General features: G+C 34.0%; 1 protein-coding gene across 1 annotated transcript in view; it reads right to left on the bottom strand.

Annotated features, from left to right (window-relative positions):
• Positions 1-10,703: 10,703 nt before the first annotated feature.
• The window catches only part of LOC121323021 (myosin light chain kinase, smooth muscle-like), a 96,911-nt gene continuing 88,658 nt past the window's right edge, over positions 10,704-18,956 (bottom strand). The window contains exons 23-32 of the mRNA XM_041263738.1: positions 18,678-18,713; positions 18,485-18,581; positions 18,174-18,377; positions 16,669-16,886; positions 15,868-15,991; positions 14,539-14,691; positions 13,999-14,122; positions 13,145-13,268; positions 12,778-12,909; positions 10,704-12,418 (exon numbers count right to left, since the gene is read on the bottom strand). Of these exons, the coding sequence (XP_041119672.1) occupies positions 12,159-12,418; positions 12,778-12,909; positions 13,145-13,268; positions 13,999-14,122; positions 14,539-14,691; positions 15,868-15,991; positions 16,669-16,886; positions 18,174-18,377; positions 18,485-18,581; positions 18,678-18,713 (1,472 nt within the window). The 3' untranslated portion in view covers positions 10,704-12,158. The remainder of the gene's footprint in view (positions 12,419-12,777; positions 12,910-13,144; positions 13,269-13,998; positions 14,123-14,538; positions 14,692-15,867; positions 15,992-16,668; positions 16,887-18,173; positions 18,378-18,484; positions 18,582-18,677; positions 18,714-18,956) is intronic.

Raw genomic sequence — 18,956 nt, 5'->3', positions numbered from 1 at the left:
TGTTTTGCATTTCGAGTTATATTAAACAAATGTTCACATAAAGTACATAGTTTTCTGTGAGAAAATAAAATGATATTTGACCAGGATGCTATATCATTGTATTGCACTGTATTAAATAACTTGCAGATGGCAGTGTCATATCAGTCTCAATAACATTCTAAATTAGGACGAAAAGGTGCATAAAATTAAGAATTATTACTAAATTAATACCTCAATTCAGATTCAACAAAAGCAAAGGCTTCTAACACATCAGTGAATTGTATTATTGACAAACACATTTTCCATTTCACTGTGCAGGTACTGTGTCAGTCTTTGATGTATTGTAGAACAATGACTGCAGACTGATGATTGTTATTTAGAAATGATGCATGTTCTGGCAGGAAAAGCACCCCACTACCCTATTCAAACTCTGATTTTACAGTTTGTTTAATTAGATTTTTGGAAGCAGTGCAAATGAAGATGATTATATTTTTCTATATTTTTTAGATAAAAATAATAATACAAAATACATGGGAAAATGACATTGCATTATTTGTAACTTTGTATTTATTGTAGTTTAAATAATGTCCTTTTTGTAATTCAATGTTAAGTGTACTAAGGTCCTTCAATGACCTCTAGTGGAGTTATGGATTTCTTACATGCAAATTAAAAAAGGGTCTTGGAGTACACACACACACACACACAAACACACACACACACACACACACACACACACACACACATATATATATATATATATATACTGGTCAATATATATATATATATATATATATATATATATATATATATAGTGTATATATATATATATATATATATGCAGTGTCTATAGAAAGTCTACACCCCCTTTCAAAATGTTCACCTTTTGTTTTGTATTTTATATATAAAAATTTTATGGTGTGTAGATAATTGGAAAGAAATCCTCATTTAAATGCATGAAACTGACACTGATACAAAAAAATGTGAAAAAAGTTCAAGGGGGTGTAGACTTTCTATAGGCACTATATATATATATATATATATATATATATATATATATATATATATATATATATATATATATATATATAGTGCCTATAGAAAGTCTACACCCCCTTGTTCACCTTTTTTTCCTTATAGCATGGAATTAAAATGCATTAAAATAGATTTTTTTTCCATTTATCTACACATCCAAGTGAAAACAATATTCTAGAAATTTGTAGAAAATTAATAAAACTCAATCAAAACTGAAATAGCTAGTTTGGATAAGTGTCCATCCCCTTGTAATAGCAATCCTAAATTAACTCAGGTGTAACCAATTGCCTTCAAAATCACACACCAAGTTAAGTTGCCTCCACTGTGTTAAATTTTAGTGATTCACATGATTTCAGGATAAATTCAGCAGTTCCTGTAGATTCCCTCTGCTGGGTAGCATTTCAAAATAAAGACTCAACCATGAGCACCGAGGCACTTTCAAAAGAACTCCGGGACAAAGTTGCTGAAAGGCACAGATCCGGGGATGGGTATAAAAAAAATTCAAAGGCATTGAATATCCCTTAGAGCATGGTGAAGACGATTATTAAGAAGTGGAAGGTGTATGGCACCACCAAGACCCTGCCTAGATTAGGCTGTCCCTCCAAACTGGATGCCCGAGCAAGAAGGAGACTGATCAAAGAGGCTACCAAGATGCCAATGACAACTTTACAAGAGCTACAGGCGTTTATGCCCAAGACTGGTCAAAGTGTGTCTGTGACAACAATATCTCAAGCACTCCACAAATCTGGCCTGTATGGTAGGGTGGTAAGAAGGAAGCCATTACTCAAGAAAGCACACCTTGAATCTTGTTTGACGTATGCAAAAAAACACTCAGGAAATTCTGTAGCCATGTGGCAAAAATTGAACTTTTTGGCCTAAATGCAAAGCGTTACTTTTGGCGCAAACCCAACACAGCGCATCTCCCAAAGAACACCATCCCTACTGTGAAGCATGGTGGTGGCAGCATCATGTTATGGGGATGTTTCTCATCGTCAGGGACTGGGGCACTTGTCAGGATAGAAGGGAAAATGAATGGAGCAAAGTACAGAGAAGTCCATCAGGAAAACCTGCTGCCATCTGCAAGAAAGCTGAAACTGGGAAGGAACTTCACCTTTCAGCATGACAACTACCCAATGCAGACATCCAAAGCTACACTGGAGTGGCTAAGGAACAAAAAGGCAAATGTCCTTGAGTGGCCCAGTCACAGCTCTGACCTCAATCCAATTGAAAACGTGTGGCATGACTTGAAGATTGCTGTCCATCAACGCTCCCCAAGGAAATTGACAAAGCTTGAACAGTTTTCTAAAGAAGAATGGTCAAATATTGCAAAATCTAAGTGTGCAAAGTTGGTAGAGACCTAAACCAACAGACTCACAGCTGTAATTGCTGCCAAAGGTGCTTCCACCAAGTATTAACTCAGGGGGGTGGAGACTTCTCCAATTATGATCTTTCAGTTTTGTATTTTTAATATATAATTTTTATGGTGTGTAGATAATTGGTAAGAAATCCTCATTTAAATGCATGACACTCTGAGGCACTGATACAACAAAATGTGAAAAAAGTTCAAAGGAGTGTAGACTTTCTATAGGCACTATATATATATATATATATATATATATATATATATATATATATATATATATATATATATATATATATATATATATATATATATACTGTGTATTTGCCAAAATTTTTCTAAGAATTTGTGTACCCATAAAATAGTTTGAAAGTCACATTTTGAAAGATAAATAGAAGTCTGAATTGACATTCCTCATCCCCAAATAAAGCCAACAAACATACAATTAAGAACATAAGAACATAAGAAAGTTTACAAACGAGAGGAGGTCATTCGGCCCATCTTGCTCGTTTGGTTGTTAGTAGCTTATTGATCCCAGAATCTCATCAAGCAGCTTCTTGAAGGATCCCAGGGTGTCAGCTTCAACAACATTACTGGGGAGTTGATTCCAGACCCTCACAATTCTCTGTGTAAAAAAGTGCCTCCTACTTTCTGTTCTGAATGCCCCTTTGTCTAATCTCCATTTGTGACCCCTGGTCCTTGTTTCTTTTTTCAGGCTGAAAAAGTCCCTTGGGTCGACACTGTCAATACCTTTTAGAATTTTGAATGCTTGAATTAGGTCGCCACGTAGTCTTCTTTGTTCAAGACTGAACAGATTCAATTCTTTTAGCCTGTCTGCATATCACATGCCTTTTAAGCCCGGAATAATTCTGGTCGCTCTTCTTTGCACTCTTTCTAGAGCAGCAATATCTTTTTTATAGCGAGGTGACTAGAACTGCACACAATATTCAAGATGAGGTCTTACTAGTGCATTGTACAGTTTTAACATTACTTCCCTTGATTTAAATTCAACACTTTTCACAATGTATCCGAGCATCTTGTTAGCCTTTTTTATAGCTTCCCCACATTGTCTAGATGAAGACATTTCTGAGTCAACAAAAACTCCTAGGTCTTATTAAGTAACTCTTCATTTGTATTTACACAATGGTTCTCTCTTGGTTCTCCTTGGCTTAATAGATTGTGTTTGATGTTAAATACAAATGTGAATAAAATATAAAAACATGATTCACTAAGACAAAGTAATATTTGATGTTCTTATATAGATGAGGTTTACCAATCTTGCTTTACAAGACTATGCAGATGTGAAAATTAAGATCATGTTGTCAAAAAAGTTTAAAGTTCTAAAACCTTATGTGGAATTAAATGGGACTGTAATAAATCTTATTTGCAGAAACCGATCCATTTGTTGTAGTGTCAGAAATTGATTAAATAAAATAAAACACAAGAGGTTTGAAATGTTGTTCTTTGAGCAGTTACAAGCCTTTACTGTGAGAACTTGTCATCCAATGAAAGTGTGTTCTATGGTGCTGTAATTCATTTTAAAAGCTTTAGATCAGCGGTGTTTGGTTATCTATTAAAATATGCAGGGTGTGCCTATCAGCGTCATCACCTGATAAAAGACTGTATGAAAGTACCAAAATTGTAATAATACTGGATTTCCATATATTCGAATATAGAACAGAGATGTCTCTTATCTTTACTGGTGGCTTGTAGAATACTGTCACTGTTATCTTTCAAACTAAGTTTAATCAATCTCCAAATCAATCTGCTGCAAAATATGGAAATATGTATTTCAATTTATGGCTGATTCCTTAGCGTGTTTATAGTATTACCTTAAATTTTACACACTATACTATATATATATATATATATATATTATATATATATATATAGATATATATATAAGAGTATTATATTATAACACACACACACATAGCTCAAAAGCCAGCTGACCAACGGGTTGATAAGTGTACAAACATGTGTTCAGACAAGAGTTCCCTCGGCACAAGCTTAGTTTTTTTAACCTCCAGAAAAATCCCAAAACCTACCGTACTGTTTATGTACAATAACAAAACTACCGTAAAGTTTCAGGTTAAATAACAGTGGATATAAGTGTAGATATGCTGAGGATGTAATGGTGTTCTATATGTGACATCACTTTTACTTATATCTTTAAATCTATATTAATTCTAATTAACATTATTTTATATAAACTTATATTTAAATTATCATGCAATGCTGGCTCTGAGGATCAGCCTTGATATTGTCTCCCCAGCGCATCAGCATGCACAACTTTTGAATTAAATTTTGTCTATTTAATTATTTTTAACTTTTATATATCTATTGGAATTAATTAGTTCATTCTTTTCTGTTGAGTCCCACTGGCATAATTGTGTTCAGTCTATTTATCCGTTTACTTTCTTTTATTCTTCTATATGTGGCATTGTCTAATTTTAGCTGTTCTAATACTACAAACTTTACATCATTTATGTCATGTCCTTGACTGGTGAAGTGCTGTACTATTGGTTCATTAATTTTTTTTATTTCTAATTAATGAAAGGTGGTTCTGAATTCTTTTATATAAAGTTGTTCCAATTGCTCCAACATATTTTATTTCATCACATTTTTCACAGGCTATTCCATAAACAACATTGCTATTTTTACAGTAGATATTAGTTTTTAGTGGCTATGTGGTGTTCTTATGTTTAATTACTTTTGTCCATGTATTTACAAACTTTACATGTACTAGTGCAAGTATTTGTAGAACTTATTCTGTCAATTATTCTTTTATGTTTACTGTGAACTAGAATATCACCTAAATTAGCTTCTCTTTTGAATGCTACAACTGGGGCCTTAAGAAATACTTTTTTCAATTTTTCTGAATTATTTTTAGAATCCGCAAGTGTTTCCAAACTATCTTAGAAATATTGAGCAAAAGGTTAGAGTACGTCATTACTAATGGGACTCTCTTGACTTTTTATCTCTATTTTTATAATCTAGAAGATCATCTCTTTTTAGTTTATCCACTTTTCTTAACTCTGTCTCTATAATTCTTTCTTTGTATCATCTTTTTTAAGATTTGTTTTTAATACATGTCTTTGTTTTACATAGTCACTTTCTTTAGAGCATATTCTTCGTAGTCTTATTTCTGACCCTTTGGGATTGCCCTTTTAGTGTGTTTTGGATGTGCAGAGGACATGTGTAAATACTGGTACATGTCAGTATGGAAGAGGTCAGTCTCAATTGAACCTTCTTCAAGTTTTACTATGGTATCTAAAAATTCTATTTATTTTCTTGTCCATCGAAGGTCCACCTTAATATTACTGTATATTTAATTTGCCATTTTATGAAATTGGAAAAGAGATTCTTCTCCATGTGCCCAAATCCCAAAAATATCATCTACAAACCGAATGCATTCTAAAGGTTCTCTTTCTGATTTTCTAAGTAATTGTTCTTCCCATTTCCCCATGTATGTACTGGCAAAATGCATTCCTAATTTAGATCCTATTGCTGTACCATTGTTTTGTGTGTAATTTTTATCAACAAATGTAAAATAACTGTTTTCTAAAACTACATCGATCATGTTCAGCACCTCTGCTGTGGGTATTGATTTATCTAGCCGGTTATCTAGTGCTTTTTGACAAGCTTCTAAAGTTTCTTTACGAGGGACACTTGGATACAAGGATTTTACATCTATGCAAAATAAAATCGTGTTCTCTGGAAGGTTGTGCTTTAGTGATTCAAGGCTTTTTAAAAATTGTGTTGTATCCTTAACATAGCTTAATAATTTCTCAACGTGTGACCTACGTTGTTTTTCTGCTATTTCAACTATTATGTGTGTTATTATTAATCGTGCTGACTATCATTCACATAGGGTGATTTTCTTTGTGCATTTTAGGATTTCCTCTTGCTAGGCCTGTTCTTGCATTATGTGGCTGCATGTATTTTTTAAATTCTTTTGACACAATGCCTTTATTGTACAGTCTCTCCACAATTTCCTTAACCTCTTTTACCAATGTATTGATCCTATTGCTTTTAACTTCATATTGCTTTTAACTTCATATGTATCCGTATTCTTTAATTCTGAAATTTATATCATCATCACTTAACAACTCAGTCATAGCTTGTTCTTCAATATTGGTTAAATTAAGTTTACATTTTTTCTTTAGTCCTACTATAATTTCTTGTTTAACTACTTCAATATACATATCTAACCACTTGTCTCTTCCATCCGGAGGAGTCCACGTGCTTGTACTATTAACCTTAATCCCATGCTCATAATTACCCTCTGAATCTGAGATATTTTCATTGAAAAAATATTCTGCTAATCTCATGCGTCTCTCCCACTCCTTTAATTCAGTGGCCAGTTGATCTTTATCAATGTATTTTTTAGTCAGTATAAACTTAAGTCCTTTACTCAATACTGCTTTCTGGGATATGGTTAAAGTTTTACTTGATAAATTAAATACTGTGTCTTCTGTCTTATCTTTAGTGTATTTGGTACCATTTCCATTTCTGGGTCTCCTATCTTTCTGTTCTGAATTATCTGTCCTAGTCCTGTTCTCTATTTTGCATTTTATTGTTTACTTTAAACTGGTTTATTTTTACTGTTTTAAATGTATTTTGATTGTCTTTCTTAATAATGGCACAGTTTTCAGACGTTCCTCTGGTTTCAGTGTCTTTCAATACAATAACTGAGAAATGGTTATTGTTGTATAAAAGATTAATTGGATTGTTCTTATTTTTAGTAGTTTCTATTGTGCCTTCATATTTAAAACAATCCTTATTCTTTAAGTCTGTGTATATGTGTATGGGCCTATTTAGAAGGTCTGCAGCTGCCAGAACTTCTGCCTCTGTAGCCCAAGAATCTATACTGCCTTCACTTAATTTCATTTTTTCAATATGGGTCACTGAGTCGATGTACTTTTCATATCGTTTTATATTGCTTTCCATTAGTCCTATTAAATTATGTCTAATTGTTCGATGATCATTTTGTGAACCATATAAAACCACACCTAAACATCTAAAGAAACAGTTTCCATCCTTCTCTATTTGAACTATGCTGTATACTCAAATTTATCATATATTAATCATAACTATGTATCAGTTGTTTCCCATTGCCTGCCTCTATCCCCTAAATTACTCATGGGGATAATGAGATCTGTGGCAGTTGTAATGTTGAAACTTCTTCAAAGCAGCCAGTATAGTTATTATCAATATGTTAAACAACCTGGAGTGCAAAAATAATGGTATAATCATTATTTATGTTTAAGTTTAAAAGAAAATGAATCTGTAACACATCCGTGTGAATATGACTATTCCCTAAGCTATGTTATGGATAGTTAAATAGAACATGTTTCTTTTTAAATCATTACAATATACCCCATTAGACCTACACTTTGATCACATGACTCACCAAGTGATTTTCTTTGAGCCTGACTGGACTGCACCAGCACATTTTGTGGTTGTTTCAGAACCAGAGTCTCATGGCTTCATAGTGTGGCTCAAATGACTGACTGTAACCTGCATGCAGAGCTGATGCTGGTTGGAATGATAAACAGCTAGAAGCCATGTTTTGCCAGTACACTCATATGCTTTGTTTTTTATCTCTATGGTGCATTTCAAAGATCAGGGCCATGTTAGCAAGGTTTGTTATGTCTAGATGATACAAAACACAAGATGTCAGCTGGATATCGTGAAAAGGAATGAGGAAAACATATCAATATTTCTTTATGGTTCTTTGGCTTAGAAGTTGTTTTTACAAAGTGTGACCTGTGTACAAAATCTTTGTCAATCCAGTTTAAATACAAATGCAAGGCTTTTATGATTTAAAGGAGGCATTTTACCATTCAAGTACTTGCAAAGAAAAAAAACTGAAAAGAAAAAATAATTGGTCAGCTGTTTGCGGTATGAGGATATTAACTGTTTTGTTCTTTATATGTAGCAGTGAATACGTTCACCATTTTGTCTGTATCCGATACATCTAATCTGCAGTACAGCAAACATGTAAGTGTTTTTTTATAATATGTACCACCTGTCCTTAACTGTACATTAAGAAACAGAACAAAATTCACACGCGTGTTTTGCTGAACATGGGAAATGATTACACTGATATAATTAGTACTACTCCTAAATATAATCATTGTGTTTTAACTGGTTTCTTTATGGGTTTGAAGAATAACAATATGCATTTTGCAAAAGCTGCTTCTCCATCTACCTGCTTCTGGATCTAGGAGCAATCATGTTGCCATGAGAGAAACAGGGACCATGTTGGTTTATGTTGGGTAGGAGCTCTATGGATAAAGCAATATTATCTCTGAAGACCCTCACTCAACAAAATAAAAACGGTGCGCCATAGGCACAGAATAGGTCAGACTTAGTTTAAGACTGTGCTGCTAACAAGGCCCTACAGGATGAATAGCGGACGCAATCAAAAGCAGCATAAGAAACACATTACTACTACAGACCCTCTTACACCTTATTACTAAAGACATCCCAAGAACATAACCAACCCTTCACCATTGTCTCTCAAATTATTTGAAATTAAATATGAACTAAAATTAGATTTGGATAATTCACCTCTAAAAAAAAAAGTAATGTCAAAAAAGGTTAATATATAATATATAAATATATATATATATATATATATATATATATATATATATATATATATATATATATATATATATATATATATATATATATATATATATATATACACACACACACACACACAGACACACACACAGTGGTTTGCAGAAGTATTCACCCCCTACAAATAATGTCACATTTTGTTGAATTATGCAGTTTTTCAAACATTTTTTTTATTTTTTTTTTATTCAAAGCTGTAGTGGTTAAACTGAAAGAAAATGTACATAATGAAATTTACTGGTTGCGTACGTATTCAGCCCATTAAGTCAGTACTTAACCTTTTGCAGCAATTACTGCTATGAGTCTTTTTGGATAGGTCTCTACTAGCTTTGCACAGTAGGATGGTGACATTTTTGCCCATTCTTCACAGGAAACTTGCTCCAGTTTTGATAAGTTTGTTGGGGATCATCGATGGACTGCAATCTTCAAGTCTCGCCATAAGTTTTCAATTGGATTCAAGTCAGGACTTTGACTGGGCCACTCAAGAACATTAATTCTCTTCTGGTTCAACCACTCCAGTGTGGCTTTGGCTTTGTGGTTCGGGTCATTGTCCTGCTGAAATGTGAATTTCCTGACTCAAACAAGTTTTCCTCAAGGATTCACCAGTACTTTGCACCATCCATTCTCCCCTCTATCCTGACATGTTTCCCAGTCCCTGCTGAAAAGAAGCATCCCCATACTGTAACATGATGCTGTCACCACAATGCTTGACAGTTGGGATGGTGTTGACTGGGTGATGTGCAGTGTTGGGTTTGCGCCAGACAGAACACTTGGAATTTTGACCGAAAAGTTCAATTTTTATCTCGTCTAACCACAAAACATTTTTTCCACATGTCTACAATATCATCAACATGCTTTTTCACAAGCTCCATATGTGCTTTAAGATGAGGCTTTTTGAGTAATGGCTTCTTTCTCACCATCCATCCATACAGGCCAGCTTTGTGTAGGGACTGGCTTATTTTTGATGTGAGAACACTGACTCCCATCTCAGACACAGAACTTTGCAGATCTCTCAAGGTCATTGATGGCTTCAGAGTAACATCCTGAACCAGTTTCCTGCTTGCCCGGCTGCTCAGTTTGGGAGGGCGACCTGATCCGGGTAGTGTCTGGATGGTATGCTGCATCTTCCACTTCTTTATGATGGACTTCACTGTGCTTAGAGGGATAACCAGCGCCTTTGAAATTTTCCTGTACCCTTCTCCTGCTCTGTGCCTCGCTACCACTTTATCCCTGACTTGATCTGAAAGCTCCTTGGTCTTCATGGTTGCTTTGTCGGATCACTATGTGAGTTGCAGCTTGAAAGTCTTTATATACCCGAGGGAAATTATTTACACGTTAAACCACTTTGATTACACATAGGCTGAAACCATTTCACTAATTTTGTGACCTTTCAAACAAATCATTTACAGCTGAGCTGATTTAGGGCTGCAGTAGCAAAGGGGTTGAAGACTTAAGCAACTGAGATTAATCTGTTTATTCTCTGTAAATCTTACTTATTTATATTCTATATGCATTTTTAAAGTTTATCAATGTGGTGTAGTTTGTATAGATTCTACATGTAAAGTCTAATTTGAAAGCGTTGTGGCTCAGGTGCCAACAAAATGTGAAAACTTTGCAGGGGGGGGTGAATACTTCTGCAAACCACTGTATAGGAATAAAGGTTTAATCTTATAATGTGTTATGTGAAAAAAAAACACACCAGTTTAATCTTCCATTGCTCCAAATGAACAGGGTTTTCATAAATGCCCATTTGCAAGACAAATCACGCATTTAACAGCAAAAAACTGCATATAAATAAAGACACTGGTTACATGCAGAACAGTTCGTGAATAACAGCTTTACACTTCAATAAGTAAAGTGAAGTTATTAACTTGTATCTAGAAGGCCTAAAACGAAAAATGTAATGTAATCAGTATATTCATCAGAGCCTTTTAAAGGTTAATTTTATAGTTTAGTAAGCTGATGTGTACAGTAGTAAGAGCAAAGCAAAGTGTACTAAAGCGCAGTATATGGACAGGCAATCGCGGAAAAAATAAACAACTTGTTTGTCCTTGCTTTTACTATGCTGTAGTAAGTACACTTTGCTTTTTCCACTATGTCTCTAATAAAGGAAATGTACAAGGCAGTTCCAAAAGCTGAATAAGTAAATATGCACTCTTTGAAAAGTCCCCCTTTTTTTTTTTGCTGTTCACAAAACACATTTCAGACAAAGTGGAACTTTTACAAGTTCTGTAATCCTTTTTTCAGCTGCAGCAGGGGCACTGTGTTTTATCTTTTGTTTTATATTTAAAAAGCCATGTTTGCTTTGGATTCTAAGTGATTCCAAAGGTCCACCTCCTTGTTACCGCTACACATATAATAAAATATTTTGCAATTCACTGTGCAAACAACATGCTTTGTGATATAATAACAGTGAGTGATAACATCAGTAACACATTTTGTCATACTCACATTTAAGGAAATAAAAAAAAAAAACAATATGGTCTTCATACATCTATAATAGTATAATGTGTTTCATAATTCAATACCTTTAATAATATTTTGCCATTTAAAAAGCAAAACTTTTTGAAAAATGAATTGCATGATTGCATATTTCACAACTGATGCACAAAGTATAGTATGTGTGGACTACAGCATTAAAAAAGAAATGCAAATGCAAGTTCTGCTAATACCAAACACCACAATGTTGAGATTAATAATAATAATAATAATAATAATAATAATAATAATAATAATAATAATAATAATAATAAATAATAATAATAATCTTTAGTTTTACAGTTTTCCTATTTCTATAAAATAGTTTTCATTTAGTCTGGTTGCCTAACACCAGTGTGTCTCAAATAGATGTAACTATATCAAGCAATCAAACAATAGCTGGGATGTTAAAGACATCACCATTTTCATATTAACATCTGCCGATATTTTCTACTATGGGCAAATTGAAGGTACATTCCCACTCACGATTAAATGGGCATTTGCCCACTGTGGAAAACCAGGCTCCTAATGTCTGTTATAACCATTTCATAGCAAAGAAAGTGTCCAAAAATAGCATAGGGTGTTCTTAGTACATTTAGTCCACGAAACAGTGAGTGTCTTATGAAAGTAAATTTGGTGCTTTTGCTTCAGTCCTGTCTTATTCCTCCTCCTCCTCCTCCTCCTCCTCCTCCTCCTCCTCCTCCTCCTTTCCCATGACCTCTACTATGAGCTCAGCAGTGCAGGTTGCCTCTCCCAGGCTGTTCACAGCTTTGCAAGTGTATTTGGCATCATCTTCACCAGAGACATCTGAGATGACCAAACAGCAGTTTCCTTCCTCATCATAGTCGATCTGGAAATGGCGAGTTTCTTTGATAGGCTGTTCATCTTTATACCACACCACTTCAGGATCAGGGAAACCTAGAAAAAACAATACACATTAATATTTTGACTTATTCAATCTATTTATGTTTTGATACTGACATTTTTCCCACATTTGGGGTTTAATTTTACTGGTGTTTTTTACATGCGGTGGAACAATCTCCTGTGTCGCCTCTCACATTGTGTTAATGTCAAGACCTGTGAGGCAAGGCAAAGCAGAGAAGAGTAGGTTTGGTCACCAACAGTTTGCAAGACAAACACTTATAATTGTAAGAGGTTGTTCTTCTGTAGCTATAAACATATTATTATGTTTCACTATGTGGGAATGCAAGTTTGATTACAATATGATCATTGTTCTAGAATGTATAGCATTAAAACTTCTGGATTTGAAAAGTTACCCTCGATCTTGCAATCAAATCTCGCCGCACTCCCTTCCACCACTTCCACATCTTTAATGACGGTGCTGAAGTATGGCTTGGCATTAGTTCTTTCTTCATCAAGGGCTTCAAGAAACTGATTGGAAACATCATCTATACAAACAAAAAGGAGTTTGTGAATAAAAGCATTACATTTCCTTAAAGAGTGGCAGACAATAAATTGTGGTGAGAATGCAAGTTCTATACAAATCAGGTACTTAAACAGGCCTGAGTAACATGTTATTATTATCCAGCTGAATACTGGTTCCATATATAACACCAACTGTATGTTCAACAGTGCTGCAGGGTCCTTGAGTACACAAATATTATTTAATTCTGTGGATAGTACCTTCTGTTACAAGCTTGTCTGAGATTGGGGGGCTGATAGGAGAGCCTCCTTTTTTCCCACTGAGGCCTGAAATCATTGCCATAGATGAGAGTCTTCCAATCGCTCTTACTGCATGACCGGTTTTCTGAAAAAGACCAAGAACAATCTTGAGGTTCTGACATCTTTTGTCTCCTAGAATGAGCAAAATGTGCTTGCTAAATAGGCACTTCATACAGCTCCACATCTGAACACAGAAATACCTGACACATATGATTCAAAAGAATTAACAGCCTGAAATTCATGGATAATATTTAACTAAAAACTATTTGGAGTATGTTATGTGATTATAATCACAAATGCTGGATTGCTCCCTCTCACTGCTGCCTCTAATGGAATCTATTTAAAATATTAGTCTGTTCACTGTAAAACACTACACTTGGTATTAACTTGGAACAGATGCTGTAACCAGGAGATAGCGCTGCAATGTGCAGAACATTCAGCTACGTTTTTGGAAATTGTTATTTTTGTCTGCTCTTTAGAAATTGGCAGGGATGTTTTGCCTGGGTTCATTGTGTTCAGGTGGCTGGGGTTGATTAGATGATTAGGTTAATTAACTTCAGCGCCCAGCCACCTGTGTTTATTTAGGATGAGGAAGCAGGTGGTTTTTTGGTTGTTTTGAAAGTTTGAATCCAGTGAAGGCATTGCCCAGCCTGGAAATTGTTATTTTTGTAAGTTTTGCTTTTTGTCTTTGTGTTTAAATTGCTTTGTTTTGGCCCTTGTGCCCTTTCATTTTTGTGTTTTTAACGGTGGATGTGACGTGTTGATGTGTCTAGTAAAAACGATTTATATTTTAAAAAGTAGAAACTCAGGGTTACCTGCCATTTTCTTCTGAGGATATATTTTTTCATCCTCTCCTTCGAAAGTTGTTTGGCTTCCATGTTCTTTGTGTCTTTCTGCAGCCATGGGTGTTGAATGCATTGGCTGCATGTCAAACGATGCCTGTTGTGAATGAAAACAGTACATTACTGTCATGTTCTTTATTCATTCACTGAGAAAAGTGGACTCACATCAAAAAGAAAGGCAGAAGATAGCTGTTGGTCTAATTTGGCAACTCTGTTAACCATTTTACTTTCAATAATGATGTCAATTCACTGTGGAGTGTTATTTTGTGGTTCAACCAAAACGACATCGGTATCCATTGTACAATTATGTGACTATTGCATGTTATTTTACTTTTTTAAAAAGTGCAGCACTGTTATGGGATAGTGTCTGTTGCCATGTACAATTAGGAGTGGAGAAACAGCTTTTGTTTTAATTTTCATTATATTGTTTAAATAAAAAGAACAAAGAATTCTGCTAATTCACAAATGCTTTGTATTTAATCTTTCAATGTTTGACTATTTTATAACTCTTACTTCATGTCTTTCTTTAATAGGCTGCTTATGAAATTTTTGGCTTCATCTGAGATCTCATTGAAAGCATCATCATCAAAATCCCAAGTAGCTGATGTAACATTGGACAAGGTTTCATTGTCATTATCTCCCATAAAAGGAGAAAGTCCACTGACCCTGAAAATAAATAAGACACAGTTCAGGCAGGAGTTGTTTATTTAACCTGTGTGCTATATATATATATATATATATATATATATATATATATATATATATATATATATATATATATATATATATACGCACACACACTGTGGCTAAGCAATGTGTTAGAGAGCGTAAATAAATAATTATTAGTATGATTTTAACCGAGGCTCATGCCTTGGGTGCCTCATAGCTGGCTATGACCTTGATATATAACTTGTACTTATATATTACATTTGTGATAAGGCTTCTAAAAACACATAAAATAAAAATGAGTATACAGAGTATACTTGATCCACAGAAATATAATAATGCAGTATTCATTACTCAGTATTCAGTATAATGCAGTACTCATCCATCTCCATATACATTACATTACAGGTTTATTGTATCACTGCTTGGCTGGCATAAGCTCCCACTTACAAACTCATGTGAAGCTACTTTGTGATAATAGAACTTTAACACATTTGTCTTGAAATGAAAACAATTTCTATTGAGCATAAAAAACTAAATTATTACACTAAATCTGCCAGCGGAGAAGTTATTTTGGATGTTGCCCATATTGTCCCGACTACATCAACGCTAAAGTTAACTGCTGGGAGTGTTCATCTGTTGCTGCAGTGCTTGTTATGCTTCATCAGGTTTATCTTCATCAATCAGCCAACAGCTAACTCCGATGTCTAGTACTGATGTCTAGTACATCCTTGTAGTCTCAGTCAGGCATTATTTTCAATTAACATTCTATAACTTTCAACTGAAGGGCTTATAGGGTGGTGCACAGTGAAAATAATGGTCAGAAAGTATAATGCATAGCAAAAACACAAAAATGCAGATTGAACACAATTCATTTTATAATGCCTGGATTGTGTTACTCTATTTGACTATAATCAGTTTACCGTTGTTTAGGTCAAAGTATATACTGTATGTCAACCTATCTGCCAACCATGGAAGGCAATACTACTTTATTTTAGTGAAGGGAAAAACAACAAATATCTCGTCATGTAACTGTTCAACATGTCACTATTAAGGAGTAAAAAGAGTAGCAGCTAGAAATGCTTGTTTGCTTTGTTTAATGTAACATTTCTAGACACCCTGTATCTCAGATCACTAAGGTAAGTGGACTGCAGGGTTATAAATGAATTAACTTACAAGATATAGCAAATGACTCCTATGCTCCACATATCTGTTACATATCCAATTGCCTCATAGTTTATAACTTCTGGAGCCACAAATTCTGGAGTTCCAAAAAGAACTTTGAGTGATGACGAGTTTTCTGCAAGGAAAAAGAAAAGCCAATTTTAAGGAAAAAGAAAAGTCATTTTAATGTGCTCCAAGTAAATAACAACTAATATCAAAAAGGCAGAACCCTTTGTATATGCAGTTTGACTTTTTAATGATATATGTTATATTACATTCTCTGTGTACAAAATACACAGGGATGAAGTAATAAAGGGCAAGACACACATTTAAAGCACCATCGTTTTTTTTATGAGAATAGAATAAAGGATTCCAGACTGTCTTTCAAAACACCACACAAACCAAAAGCAAGACTAAAAATCTCCCAACAATCATCATACAGATGTTACAAAAAGTCACATGACTGCACTCTGCCAGCCATATTAAGTCACATTGGCTAGTTTAATAGACCCTGATTATCACTAATCTTGGACTACATGTTACTTTCAGTAAGGTAGTTCAATATTGGTGAAAACCTGGGTTTGTGAAACTACTCGTAAGTCTTTGAGCTGTATTCTGCTTTGATTGATTAAATATAGGTTGATATTCATGAAACTGTTCTATGGTGTTACTTTTTTAAATAACATAAGTATATGACTGTCATGAACACAAAACTTTATTTAGTCCATCGATTGACTGAAAACAATTTTTAAAAAGATCACATGTAAATGCATGTGCTACCTCAAATGGCTTCTTAACTATAGTTATATATACCTAATCGTCTGGCAAGTCCAAAATCAATGAGCTTGATTGTTGATCCTGTCTTGTTGACACACATGATGTTCTCTGGTTTCAGGTCCAGATGCACAATCCCCTGCTGATGGATGAACTGAACCCCATCAGTGATCTGCTTCATGTACTTGATAACTTCTCTTTCCGTTAACTCAAAGTCTTCATCAATGATTCTTTCGAAGAGTTCTCCTCCAGAAATACTGTTATCAGGTAAAAACAGGTATCAAAAAAGACAACATCCATCACATACTATAAAACAAACAGGAATGCGGAAAAGAAGCTGAAACAGAACATCCACCATGTCCAAAAAAAAAAAAGTTAAAAAAAAAAAAAAGTTATATATATATATATATATATATATATATATATATATATATATATATACTATGCACAAAAAAATCCATCCAAAAATACTTAGAAGTCTCTGTTTCACTCTAACTTCTTAAGTTGCAACACCACAGCTGGCTTCCACCTAAAAGTCATGTTCCACAGATACTTGTGTCCCCTTATGCTCTGTGCTGGAGACACTTTAGACAGGTTTTAACTATTTTGTTTTTATGTTTTTGTATCAAATCCTACTTCAAGTTTGTTTTGTGCTTTTTTTAAATTAAATCAAATTCTTGAAAAGCACAGGGCATAACGAGACATTAAAATCTGTGGGAGTATAATGCAAAAAAAATATTTTAGCAGTAGGATCACAGCAGTGGCTGGAAATGTCTTAAAAATCAATAATGAAAAGTTAAAAAAAACATAAAAATGAAATGTTCTACTGCAACAGGCTGTAGGAATCAGAGACGGCACTATCAGACCTAATACAAGGTTTAAAAGGCTGAATTAATAAAATCCCATCTCCTGCACCGCTGGACAAAGACGTGTGTTGACAGTATTACTAAACAAGGCCTGTATCTCATCATCTCTGACCCAGTTCCTAGCAGCCAAGGGGGTTTGTCAACTTAATAATGCATAATTGTTAGTGAAACCTAACTATACACCTGTGTATATGTATTTAAAATAGTGTGGAGACTCTTTGACATGGTACGTCATAAAATAAATCATAAAAATTAGTAATGTAAAAAAATGTAACAATCATAATAACAGATAAATCTATAAATACATTTCTCAGACATCTGCAAGTTTCTGTGTTTTTAGTACTGTGAATAACTATGTACCAATACCAAATCACATTTTTTTCCATGTGGCATGCCAGGAAATGCTTCATTTCTTTCTATTTTTATCTAGACACGGTCTTCTATATATGGTCTAGTAGTGGAATTCACTCTGTTCTGTTCAAGCTGAGTTGCAGAAACAGAAACCTCGTTTTGGGAGACTTGCCTATTTATATAAAGCACAATGACATTTAATTTTAATCTATTCGGTTCTATTAAAATGTATTATTATTTAATTAATTATTAAAAGCTTGTGTCCGAAAGGTTTGTTTCAAGATATTCTGCAAACATTATACAGAATGTACAGTACAGAATACTCACATTTCCATAACCATGACAATGTCAGCTTTACTTTCAAAGGCATCTATGCACTGTACAAGTTTTGGGTGATGCAGGTCGTTCATGATTTGTATTTCTTGTCTTACATTTTCTTTATCTTTAGCTGAATATGCTCTTATAAATTTTCCAGCCCAAATTTTTCCAGTTTTCTTATCAGACAGTTTGAATACTTGTCCGAATTTTCCTCTAAAGAAAAAACAAAATACAGATTATTTTTCTCCATGCAGTGAGTTTATACAAAGCATATTGTGAATCGATCAATTAAACGGCAGCATGAGACATGTGGTACTTACGTGCCAAGTCTTTCTTCAATGTTATAAAACTCATTGACCTTTTGACTTGTATTAATAGTAACATTTCGATATTCTGGCTCAGATTCTATGTCAGCATCTGGAAATAAAAGTAATGTTTTGGTTACAGATGGCTGTCAATTACTATGTAAAGTTTATTAAAGCTCATAAAATCATAACACAAATAAATAGGTACCATCATCAGAAAGTTCTGCTTCTTCTGCTTTAGTTTCTACAAAAAAAAATAAAATAATGAACACATAACAAAAGCAATTTGATATGTTGAGGCAATTAAATAATAATATTGAGAAAGCTGATTTTACACATTTCTTACATCATTGAAAAAAGTATACTGCAACAATTCAGTTCTACCTACAACACAAAACAGTAGAAAATAATGTTTTGCAGCATTGTATATTACTACTGTATAGTAGATTTAAAAATGGTGTTTTATAATGTTATGATCATTCAGTTA

The sequence above is a fragment of the Polyodon spathula genome, chromosome 11 (genome assembly GCF_017654505.1).
Source record: "Polyodon spathula isolate WHYD16114869_AA chromosome 11, ASM1765450v1, whole genome shotgun sequence".
Taxonomy (NCBI): domain Eukaryota; kingdom Metazoa; phylum Chordata; class Actinopteri; order Acipenseriformes; family Polyodontidae; genus Polyodon; species Polyodon spathula.
Note: the sequence above shows the minus strand (reverse complement) of the source record. Positions and strands in the feature narration are given on the sequence as shown.